Here is a 12,814-nt window from a genome sequence, read left to right as displayed (position 1 = left end):
CCAAGTTTCAGAAGTCAAGTTTCAGTCCATGATGGGGCTGAATTCTGACTACAGAAAAGGGAAGGAAGGGAGAGGCTGCATTTTGAAAAGGGCAATCTGAAAACACTTAAAAAAGAAGATGAAGAAAAAAATGTCCCCCAGCTGTGTTCATCTGCCCAAGACAAAATCCGCTCACTAACTTTTGTTTCCCCCCCTGCACTCCCCAACCACTTCCTGCATTGCAGAGAGTCTCTGCATTTAGCCCTTACATTGTCAACAGTTTTCTGGAGCAACATGGTACAGCCTACAGCATCTGAAGCCTGTGGCATCCTTAAGGGTGACTCCAAATAACGTGGCGGACGGAAGCTGGCACAAAAGCCAGGTGGGGCAAGTTATGCTCTCCTGCTCTTTCCTCCTGTCCTAGCAGGAATATTTCTGTGTGGCTGCTAAGAAATCCACAAAGGGGGCAACAAGACACAAGAACGCAGCCAGACAAGGGTAGGTTGCAGGGTAGGTTACACGCTTCAGTTCACAGTAAGCTCAATCCCAGAGATCAGATCAGTGTCTACTTTCTTGCTGTTTTTTTTTTTTTTTTCATGAAGAACTTTAAGAATGCACCAACTCAGCTCCCCAGATTGTGCCCTCAGAGAACTGAAGCAGGACAGTCCTCTGGAGCTACAGAAGATACACAGGCAGCATTAGGCTTGCCCTCTTGCTTGGTGAGCATGCGTTCTGTAAGCCCTCTAAGCCTGTGGAAAACATGGTTAGCCTGGGATGGGGCGGGGGGGAAGAGATCGATCAATCCATTTATATCTTATGAGACAAAAGCAAACATCCCTTCTGATTCCCAACTTAGTTGAAGTCACCTCTTGCTTCTCACCTTGAAGAAAATGCAATTCAATATAATGACCAAGCATAACAATCACAATAAACAAAATAACCAAACCTTTTCTTTGCCCGATCAGGACCAGAACTGGAAAAAAATTACTTAAAATTTACTTACTGGTCGGACTTCACCAGTGGTGTTGGTGTATTGACGGGCTAGACCAAAGTCTAACATGTAGCATTTCCTGTACGTTGAAGGTAAGCGGCCCATGGCAAAATTGGACTGGACAAAAAGAAATCAAAAAAACAAGTCAACAATCAGTTGGATGACAGCAACTTGGGTAAGCGTAGCCATTTGTATATGAAATTTTGCCATGCAGCCCCGCACACCTCTGGTGGAAACATGAGTCACAGAGGGGGATTTTAAGATACATCTTGTGGAGAGGAGAATCGTTGCCATGTTAAGAGGTTCTCTTTGCAGAGAAGTGACTGCGGAGTCTCAAAATAACTAAAATTCACATTGGCTTAGCTAAATTTCAGCTGCTATGAAAAAGAGTTACATTTCACACCACCAGCTCTGCAGTGAGATCTTCATCATTTGCAGAACAAGCTGGAGTTACTTGTAGACAAAATGCTTCCTGGCTTCTCTTCATGGTTCAGCTGCTAGCATGCATTATCCTGACCTAACTCCAAAAAATTAACTAAAAATCTCCATTTACTACAACACATTACCTGAACTTCTCTGAACATTCAGACACCTAAAAACACTGGGTTTAGTTCTTAGTAAATAAACTAACAATAAGCAAACGGAACAGCCATCATTTAAGCCCCATCTTAAAGTTGGGTGCTTTACCATGATGGATGGCTGCTAAAGGATTGGACCTCAGCCTCATTAGTGACCAGTCAGCTATTTTTTCAGCTGAATCTGATCAGCCAGGAGCAGCTGATTTTAAAGCAGTAAATAGAATAAGAAAGAAGACAGTTACAGTGATGGTGTAGCAAGAAGTGTTCAGGTCAAGCAGTGAAGAGCTCCAGGAAAAAGATTGCCTCCTACAGTGAGACTTGAAAGTACTGTGCCTCACCTAGGCCAGTTACCAATACTGTGACTCACCATACTAGGAACTTAGGTCACCCCAGGTTCAAGGGAAAGGACGAATGAGGAATGTGAAACATCAATTTTGATGTAAATGTAAAGGTGTAATCCTTTCTAAAAAAAAAAAAAAAGAGAGGAAAAAAAAAAAGAAAGGAAAAAAAAAGAGGCCCAGACCAAACTCTGGATGTAGTGCTACATCTTTCAAAGGCTATAGGGACAGGACAGCAAACCCTGAAATTGTACTACTGTGTTTACTGTCTGAGTTCAGTATAATGACTCCCCTGCAGTTTGCACAGGGGAGGTTTTGCTGAATCTCTAGCATGTTTATATGATGTTCCACCCAAAAACCATGGAGACACACTAAGACTGATACCCCAATACACACTTCACTAGCATATTGTCATCACAAGAGGCAGCTGTTCCCAGACACATGCATATTCAGAAGGAAAAGGTCAGCTGCTCAGGCGATATTCACATACCACTTTGCAGTGGTACATACTTTGGAAATTGTCCTCCAATTTTTTAGGCAATTGCTCAGAAAAAATGAAAAGGGTTATTCAGTTAAATCAAATACATGAAATGGCATTTACTCAAGTGATGGGTACACAGCAAAACATCCTTTCTGAACCCATTTTATAATAATAATTGGTTGGACTCCAGATCAATATTCAAGGTTAGATAGCTTCATCACGTGATCTTGAGTGGGACAAGTATGATTGACAGCTACTAATCCTCAATGGAGCGTCCCCTGCCAACAAAAATTAGTTTGCTGTGTACTTAAAGGAATGACAATACTATATTGCTATAGTATACTCACATAAAAAAGCCAATGTGTCAGACAGTGGGAATATAAGGCAAGCCTAAACGCCTCCACTGAGATCAGCCCATGCTCAAGCCACCAGGTTGTCTTTATTGACTCAAGCATGACAGACAGGCATACAACCAAAAGGAGAATTTCCAAAACAACATACAGGCTTGATGTCACGATGGAGGAATCCCACAGAGTGAATGGCTTCTATTGATTCCAGAATCTGTTTGCCTAATCGCAGTGTTGTGCTCAGCGTGAAAGTCCCTCGAGGCTGACTTCTTCTGAGATCTGCAAGATTTCGGCCCTGAAACAATCAATATAACATTTAAACCAGCACACCAAAGCATAGCATCTCATAGTTGCAAGATCTAAGACACATCCCAGTGAAAGCAGAAACGCTAATCCGACAGGTGCCTCACCTTGTGTCTGATTTAGTTCTTGCATGTAAACGTCCAATACTTCATTTTAACTTTTAAATTGTATGTATACTCATAAGAAGATACCAGACTGATATCCTGGGAAACCAGTTGACTCTTCTACTTAGGAAATAGGCACAGCAAGGGCAGCAATGCCTCTCACTATGAGCTATCACACTATCAGAGTTCTTTGATTTGTGAAAAAGAGAGTTTTAAAATGAATATCCTCTATGATAGAATGCCCCTCTACTCTACAAAACTAAAGCACGTATCAACTGATCAAAATGACTAGGCATAAAAGTCCACAGGTTCACAGAACATACATCAAAAGAAGAGTTATGGGGATATGCTGATTAACATTATACTACAGAACCTATCATTTCTGCTCCTGCAAAAATATACACACTTATAATACAAGTCCACATGTATTCAAACTAAATGTATGACAAGACAAATATATATAGAAGAGATTCCAAACACGTGATGAGAAAGCCAAGATTGCTCTCCAAACCAGTGAAATGCTAATCGATTCCTCCACCCATTCCCAATTCCCAACTTATGGAAAGACATTAAGGGGCCAACTGCAACTGGCTCTTTTAGCATCTGACCTGTCTCTCAAGTTGTTTTGCTTCTGTTTCACTTCAAGGCTCTGGGTCCCTTGATCAAACACACTTAATATAGGCCAGTTAACTTTCAGGATCTAATCTGAAGTACCAATGAACGCGTTTGGTGACAAAACATGGCAGATCTTTCTTTTCACTGTTTCTTGGAAACAGATTCTCTTAACTGATGGTAACAGGGAAAGGCAGATTTTTTTTCAGAGCTACATATTGAAATAGTTATTTATTAAGCCACAGTTTTCCCCTAGCGGGTTTAGGAGTCAGTCCCAGAGACCTGCTCTCCAGTCTCAAAAGCAACCAAAAACATCGGAATGTCATGATGGTTCACTACTGCCTCAGGGAAAGACAGAAAATTAGCAGAAAATCAGTGTTTTGCAAATAAACACCACCGTGCTGGCGGAGAAAGAGCAGATGCAATGAATTGCAAGGCTCAGAGGGGAAGCCACAGTTCCAGTGACTGAAGACAATTCCTGCACAGAAAGGGAGAACTGCAGTACACTACAGCCACAGTATCTCAGCATATCTTGAAGTGGAAAGGGAATTTTTAGCCTGAAGACTGATGGTTGGTCAGTCACAATGGTACAAAACTAGCTATGCTTTAAGCAACAAAGTCTTCATTTGCAAATAATGAAACAATTTTAGCTCCCAGCTCTACCACCTCAGTCATGTTGTCAAAACCAGACTAGAAAGTAAGGGATTCTGTGCAAAAAAATTTTTCTCCCAAGGTATAATCATCTTTAACAGGCTTGTTAAGGACAGGATTGGGGGGTTAGAAATCTTATCTTGCCATGAGCTCCCTGTTGAGAATCCTATTCACGCTCACACTGCAGCTACAGCTAGCATTAGCTAGAGAGTAAAAACTTCTCCTGTCCCTAACATCAGCATTTGTGATGCCAAAAGTGCACAGAAGGCAAACCCACGGTTCAGAAATATACCAGTTTCATATACCCGTTTTTCAGAGTAGAACTACAGCTTAAAAGAACTACAAGTTTATTTTAAAGTGCTGTCAACTTGAAAACTCAGCCCCTGCTTAAGCACTTAACTTTTATCGTTAATAAGCAACCCCCAGAATCTTCGCAACATATTAATGAAAATAAACTCAAATTTTCCCACTTGTCCACATCCTGTGTTAAACAATGCCCTGCACAGAATTCATTTCCCTCCTCTCTCACCATCACCTTCTCCCCTGAGCAATTTTGCGTCTTTCTAACTGTTCTTCCGCATGCCTAGAAAACTCAATTCACATACCTACTGCGTGTCCTTCAGCTCCCCTTCATGCTCCTCTCTTGTGACATCCAGAGGGAAGAGTTTAATGTTAGAAACTGTATATGGGGCCTGCTGGTGTCTATTTTACTTCTTTCACTAATTAAAAATAACCCTCCAGTTTATACTAGCAGCTTACTTCTTTTACTTACTACTTCATCCTTACTTTCCTTCAGCATGTTCTGTCACTCAGATTATACATAAAGAAACATGACACATGCTGTAAACTCTTCAGGGGAAGGTCAGGTTTGTAATGTATAACCATATAGCGCTTTGCACAGTGAAGCTCTGATCATACAAACTACAAGAGAGACAGGGACAAGTCAAGTCCTATGTCAGGTGCTGAAACAGGCCAGCTTCCAAGGCAACAGTGTCAGAAAGCAGCAGCTTTAGTTTGAAAGTATTCCCCTCTGAGCCAGGGACAGTTCCCATCTCCTTAAAGGCCTTTCTTCCATGTGGTTTTGGCTCAGTTTTAAATTCCCATTTGTTCCTCGCCAGTTTTTTTCTCCTGTGACTATGCTGTAGAGGACAGCTGCTTTTGTGACAGTATCACCGCATTTGGGCTATGAAGATCTACTCATGTAGGTTAACTTGGTACCGAGTTTAATGCTGAACCATGCAGGGGTCCCTGCAGCTCCTGCTGTTAGTGTGGCTTGTGTGAACAGAACCATGCCAGCCTTCAGCTGCCTAACTCTCATAGGAGTAGGTGGCTGTCTAGCAGAACAGTTAACTATTTCCTTCCACAACTGCTGCTGAGGTTGGTAGAGATGAGGAGCCAGAGCCCACTCTCTCTCAGAGAGAGAGGACCATGCCCCTAGTGAGATGCCACCAATTCCCACCAAGTTCTGAGCTCTGATATAAGACTGATACTTTGAACACCACATCTCAGAGTTCAGCAGAAGCTATTTCAACCAGCAGCCACTGCTGCAAGATACTGTGGCTTCTGCAAGCATTCTGAATCAAGAGCTTTCCCCAGGAAACAGACAGCTATCTTAAAAAGCAAAGTGGAGCAATTGAACACTCTAGCGTATTTTGAGAACTGACCTACCCAAAAGGATCACAGCAACATCATCCCTTCTCACTGTCTCCCATTCCACCCACTTTCGATGTACAACAAAACTCTTAGCTCCAATGCTTGGCCTTATTCGCTCGCTGTAAATCCTTCCCTGGGATGTCATCTCTATTTGGGGGGACACAGAACTCACCTGAAGCTGCATGACCACATAATTAAATTTTTCATTCCTTCCACAGCCAATAAATCTGCAAACATGATCCTTTCCTGCAAAACAAAACAAAACAAAAAAAACAAATAAAAGAAGAGAAACAAAATGGAACATAAGAAAACAGAACTACTCAGTGATCATGATTTTTAGATAAAGGGTTTCTAATAAAGGGCTTGCAATTGTAAATGACATCAGGCAGAGAATTTTGCAGAGCAGACTGATTTTGTTTCCACTTCCCATAACCCTATACCTCAGGACAGTGGCATGACACTCAACAAGAAAAAAGCTTGTGAAAATAGCCACAAGTGCAAACCAGTGTCAAGGATCCTTGACTCCTCAAAGTGATGCTGTAGAGTACGAGTGGAAGTGTGAAAGACTGCAGTTTATACAGCTGCCACGTGCGTACAACACCACCACCAGAACCACCACCAACCCTGAACTAAACCACGGGTAGCACATACTACTGCATGGTTTCACAGTTTCACCTGCATCACACTTAAGCTCCCCAGATCACCTTCACTCAGTAGGTGCTCACTTTTACACACCACTAACCACACTTGCCCTATTAGCACCTCCTACCCTGAAACAGCTAAACTGAACGATATTTTGATACACAGACAAACCCTAAGCTTGATTGCCAGAAACATCTGGACGAGAGAGATGGTTATGACAAACTCTGTTAAAACAATGGCACATAAATCTGTGCCGTTACATGTCAAGTTCTTGCATTGAGTTACAAACACAAACCACCTCTACCCAGGCAAAATCAAACCCAATCAGTCACCAGCCAACACTCTGCCAGCCCTTTTAAGTTCATTCTCTGGTGCAAAAGCACTGCTGCAATGTCTTCATTTCATCACATGGCACCAGGCAGGACCTACCTTCAAAAAAATGCAGTAAGTCCTGGAGGTTGTGGTTTCAGATCCTGACCCACGATGTATTTGTGACAACGGGCTCTCTGTATTAGCAAAGGGGGAAAGAGACGCATATGTGTTCCCCTAACAGCAGACTGTTGATGAAAAGGTAAGGTTGATGCACACGATGCTGGTGAACACTGGGGCTCCTGATGGGGTTTCTAAGCAGGCAAGGGGGCAGGTATCATTGCGCAGCTTTGCCCTGTATTTTCTGGTGGAGCTTGAGCACTGGCTACTTTAATTAGTTTTTACCAAAGCTTTTTGTTCGATAGTTCCCAGTTAAAAATGAAAAATGAGAGCATGAACACATGCAGTAATCAGTAATTGCACTGCCTGTAAAGCCCTCAGGACCCTGCTACTGCTCTCTCTGTGCACTCCGTAGGGCCCTGGCACCAAAAAGGGGCTGGCACAGTAAGACGTAACAGAGTTGAAGCTGGAGGGCAGCAGGAGATGAAGAGCGGCTTTCACAGCAGAGAACCAGAGCTTTGACCAGAACACTGCATACAGGCAGGGAAGATTGGGCTCCATCTCCGTGCCGTCGGTAAGAGCATCAGCAGCCTGCCCTCCAGTGCCCAGCGGTGTCCCACAGCGGAGCACCCACTTCTGCTCTCCTACTGCAAAGAAACAACACAGCTGCTTGCAAGCAGAACTGGACGGACAGAGGCCCTGGCTACTCCAACTCCATTTGGAAGAACAGGTTTAAGCAAAACAAAACAAAACCACACACCACCCCACAAACAGCCGTTGTGACGTGCCTCCTCCCCGCCCCATAGTAGCCCACCTATATCTGGTTAGATAAGCACAGGAGGGTGCTGGGGCTGCAGATCACTGCTATCCTTTATGCCTCTGGCACAGACTTAAGATTGCTTAAATACACTCAGACCTAAAACTGGACAAAGTACAAAACTAGACAGGGCAGAAAACCCTCAAGGAACAGCAAATTTATCATATTTCAGGAGAAGAGTTTCAGAGATGAGGAAAGTACCCTCTTCAGTACACATCACAGCATCACTAGTAGGATATACGCTCTTCCTTCCTTCTTTTTCCCTCACATACCATGCCTATGCCCTGTCTGTGTCCATGAGTACTGGGTGCCACCTGTTTCTTAGTATCTGTAAATTCATTGTAAATTCACTGTTGATTTTGACCTATAGATTCCTACTGGCTGAAGCTTTCCTGAAGGAGCTCCTTAAAACACTGCCTGAATGCAACACGCATCCTGGCCTCAGGTCTACCAAGAGGGAACAGGCAACACTGCCTGCTGATGTGGCCTTGCAGCTGCCTTCAATGCAAAATTCGTGGCTTTTTAGACAACAGATTAACTTCAGACAGAGCCATTATGCTTCTTTGGGAGTTTCTAATACCCGTGTGCTTCAGCATACCGGCAATCTGCAGAGTGTCTATGGACAGGCTGCTGCGTGTTCACACTCATGCTGGAGTAGCCTGTTAAATCCATACAGATTCACACAGATCAGCCTGGTTGACTTGCAGGCATGCTGCAAGCCTAACTTGGTTTTGTTTTGCCCTGCAGAGCAGCAGAAAACGGACAGTGAGGCGACAGCCAAAACAGTGAGTGTATCTACCGGTAACGAGAGCTACTGAGTGGCAGAGAGGGTAAATGATTCAAAGTTTTATTTGCTTTCATTGTTTTAAATAATTGCAAAGCACTCCCAGCCTGCACATAATGTGCTTTTTATTGCTCTAAAACCAGAGATGAGAACATTTAAAAATATCCTCTGATAGCAAGAACCTAGTCACTTCATTATCTCAGGGAAGTGCCAAAAGTGCCAGCATTTGATACATCTGACTGACTTAAGATAAATCCTTAATAATTTGGTACTGCCTCTCCACATTTGGACTACATTCCCGAGGACTTTTATCAGTCTGTCCATAATATCATTGCTTTCTGGATCACACAGTTTTACAGAAAGGAAAAGCATTTACATCTTAAGCATTACATTTTTTACTGTTTCAGATTTTTATGCATCTAGGCTGATATATTAACACATTTCTGCTTACTAGGATGTTTTAAAAAGGTTAAAAACCATATCTGCACTGAGATTAATCAGATGGACTTAGCCTAAGTCCAAGTCCAATAGATCCAGCAGGAGACCATTCTAGACTGGAAAGGAGAAGGAGATTCAGTATGAAATCAAGTCAATTGGGGGACGTGGGTCATTGAGAGTGACCTCTGGAACAGCTCTTCCACGCACTAGTCTGCACCCTAAGCAACAGCAGAGGTGGCAGTAGAGGTGCGGGAAAAACCAATGCACCCCCCCACCCTTAAAATACAGCCTGTGCCAATTCCTGCATCAAACAAAACAAATACTGCAGGGTGTAGAAAGCAGGGCACATTTAGAGCTGTGCTATGTAGAGCCAGCTGGTCACATAGATGGGATAGATGTTTACAGCATCCACCCCTCTGGGTTTCTGAGGCTTTACCCATTTTTCAGCTAAAGGAGGCACCAGGATGCAGCTGTTTGCTCTTGGACGAGTTGATGTCATGCTGAAATAGCAGATGCAGGATGACAGTCAGGCATAGCTTTAGGACTCCTGCAGTTAAGTTGCCCTGCAGCTGATCAGAATTATGAAGCACACTAACACATCCACACTAACAACCTACTTTTGGGTGGCCAAGACAACGAGACAATCATACCTTCCTCTAAGGCAGAAGGGAAAAGCCATCTTTGCTCACTCACGCCCTCCCCAGGCATACTGCACAGAAAGCAGCAAAGCATATATTGATCCAGAAAAGTACAGGTACAAGAAAAAAAAAGAAAAAAAAAGCTTTTTCAGGGTGTACTTAGTATGGATGCCCTCACAATCACTTTACTGCGCTAATTGCCACATGACATAGGGCCTGTTATATTAGTTGTTACCTTGCTGGATTTGTCCCACTGAACAGTCATTCTGATATTACAGAAGCTTACAAGTTCATACTTTAGAAAATAAGTCCAATATCAATATTCCTTTATTACAAAAACAAAGCAGTTTTCTTCCAACAAGGTAAAGGAGCGCAACTAACAGAGGCAGTGAACAGAGGCAGCAGTTTGTGCAGCAATGTCTGGACTCTGCTTGGGCCTTGTGTGGACCTTACTGGAAGTTGTGGAGGCTTTCTGGGGACCCTCGAGGAACTAGACGGTGCTTGCTGCTAGCAGGAAAGCAGAGCTAGGCAGGGACAACTGCAGGAGGCCTTGACTTCTCCTGGGAAGTTGTAGCTAGGTGCGGCTGCTGCTAGCGAGCTCTCTGGGTTGCCCGCCCCTGAGGAGAGGGAGTTGGGGCCTTTGATCCAGGTGGCCCTTGATTAGGGTGGGTCAGGCACCCTGTGAGTCACTGCTAGGCAGAGGCCTCTGTAAGAGCCAGGCCTAGAGTGCAGCTCCCAGAGTGCAGTGAGAGGAGGCAGCAGTTGGTGCAGAAGGGTGCCAGAAGGCACCTTCATTTCTTGAGGTAGTGTGTGCTTCCTCAGGTATGGTCGTGACATGCTGCAGAGCACACTCGCCAGTGGCTGCTGGAGTTGCTGCATCAGCTGTGTCTGAAGCTTGGACCCAGACAAAACCTTCTGACAGCAGATGCAGCTGTAGAGGGGTCAGGCTGCAGGGAGTGCCCAGGGCCTCTCTGTGAGGCCTGGGCTGACAGTCAGCTCTCCTGCAGAAGGTGTGCTGTGGCTGGTGAGTTGTATCACCAGGTAAAGGAGTCACCTGCACTGCAGTGGAGTTGCTGGAGGGCTCTGCACTGTGTGAAGTGGTCCATCATAACACTGTTGAAGAAGGCTGGAAACTGGTCGCTCGTTGTAGAAGGAGAAAGGCTCTTGCTCCTCCTCAAGGCTTGCCGTTGAGGAACAAGTTTAGTGCCCTGCAGGCTGAGGAGGAGCTGGGCATGGCTCCAAGGGAAGCTGCTGGCCTGATAGACCCTGTGCCATGCAGGAACACCTGGAAGAAGTGGCGAGTAACTGTTGTGGGTGACTCCCTGCTGCGGGGGACAGAGGCACCTATCTGCTGACCTGACCTCTTGTCTAGAGAGGTTTGCTGCCTGCCAGGGGCTGGAAGAAGAGATGTCACGGGAAGACTGCCGGGGGACTATTACCCTCTGCTGCTCTTCCATGTGGGCACTAATGACACCCACAAGTGCTGAGGGAGCTGGCAGATGTTATTGCTAGGCCACTCTCCATCATCTTGGCAAGGTCCTGGAAAACAGGAGAGGTGCCTGAGGACTGGAAGAAAGCCAGTGTCACCCCGGTCTTCCAAAAGGGCAAGGAGGAGGACCAAGGAATCTACAGGCCTGTCAGCCTCACCTCCATCCCTGGAAAGGTGATGGCACAGCTCCTCCTGGAGGTCATCACTAAGCATCTGGAGGACAAGAAGGTGATCAGGAGTAGTCAGCGGGAACTCATGCTTGAGCAATGTGATAGCCTTTTGTGATGGAATGAGTGGCTGGGTAGATGAGGGCAGAGCAGTGGATGTTGTCTCCCTGGACTTGAGCAAGGCTTTGGACACTGTCTCCCATCACGTCCTCACAGGGAAACTCAGGAAGCGCAGGCTGGGTGAGTGGAGAGTGAGGTGGATGGAGAACTGGCTGGATGGCAGAGCTCCGAGGGTTGTGGTCAGTGACGCAGAGTCTAGTTGGAGGCCTGTAGCTAGTGGTGTCCCCCAGGGGTCAGTCCTGGGTCCAGTCTTGTTCAAAGTATTCATCGATGACCTGGAGGAAGGCACAGAGTGCACCCTCAGCAAGTTTGCTGATGACACTAAACTGGGGGGAGTGGCTGACACACCAGAGGGCTGTGCTGCCGTTCCGAGGGACCTGAGCAGGCTGGAGAGTTGGGCCAAGAACCACCTCCTGGAGTTCAACAAAGGCACATGCAGAGTCCTGCCCCTAGGGAGGAATAACCCTATGCACACCAGTCCAGGCTGGGGGTTGACCTGCTGGAAAGCAGCTCTGCAGAGAAGGACCTGGGCGTGCTGGTGGACAGCAAGTGAAGCATAAGCCAGCAATGTGCCCGTAGGGCCAGGAGGGTCAATAGTATCCTGGGGTGGGTTAGGAAGGGTGTTGCCAGCAGGTCGAGGGAGGTGATCCTCCCCTTCTGTGTCCAGTTCTGGGCTCCCCAGGACATGGCACTACTGGAGAGAGTTCAGTGGATGGCTAGAAAGGAGAGATGCTCCAGTCCCCTCATTATCTATGAAGAAAGGCTGCAAGAGCTGCGCCTGCTCAGTCTGGAGAAGAGAAGACTGAGAGGCGATCTCATCAATGTGTACAAGTATCTGAAGGTGGGGGTGTCAAGAGGATGGGGCCAGACTCTTCTCAGTGGTGCCCAGCAACAGGACAAGAGGCAACAGGCATAAACTGAAACACAGGAGGGTCCATCTGAACAGGAGGACAAACTTCTTTCCTGTGAGGGTGACTGAGCACTGGCACAGGTTGCCCAGAGAGGCTGTGGAGTCCCCTTCTCTGGAGATATTCAAAACTCGTCTGGACACTGCTCTAGAGCAGTGTGCTCTAGAGGCCCCTGCTTGAGCAGGGGGGCTGGACTAGATGATCTCCAGAGGTGCCTTCCAACCTTGGCCGTTCTGTGAGACGGAGCAAGAGTTCGTGAAGTGTTTTAGCCTGTTAACTAAGGTAACAGCCTTATTCCCTCTTAAGATAGCTTGGAGGAATAAGTCAGCCTGATGTTAAATAAAC

The 12,814-nt window shown here is 45.6% G+C and overlaps 1 protein-coding gene across 4 annotated transcripts in view; it reads right to left on the bottom strand.

The window, feature by feature from the left end:
* Positions 1–12,814, bottom strand: part of TTBK1 (tau tubulin kinase 1) — a 111,797-nt gene that overhangs the window by 73,486 nt on the left and 25,497 nt on the right. For all 4 annotated transcript variants that reach the window (XR_011140622.1, XM_068940838.1, XM_068940839.1 and 1 more), the window contains exons 7-9: positions 6,210–6,283; positions 2,869–3,009; positions 983–1,087 (exon numbers count right to left, since the gene is read on the bottom strand). Coding sequence is in view for 3 of the 4 variants with exons in the window: in XM_068940838.1 (XP_068796939.1) it covers positions 983–1,087; positions 2,869–3,009; positions 6,210–6,283 (320 nt within the window). In the remaining variant the exon portion in view is untranslated. The remainder of the gene's footprint in view (positions 1–982; positions 1,088–2,868; positions 3,010–6,209; positions 6,284–12,814) is intronic.

This window comes from Struthio camelus, chromosome 3 (genome assembly GCF_040807025.1).
Source record: "Struthio camelus isolate bStrCam1 chromosome 3, bStrCam1.hap1, whole genome shotgun sequence".
Taxonomy (NCBI): Eukaryota; Metazoa; Chordata; class Aves; order Struthioniformes; family Struthionidae; genus Struthio; species Struthio camelus.
Note: the sequence above shows the minus strand (reverse complement) of the source record. Positions and strands in the feature narration are given on the sequence as shown.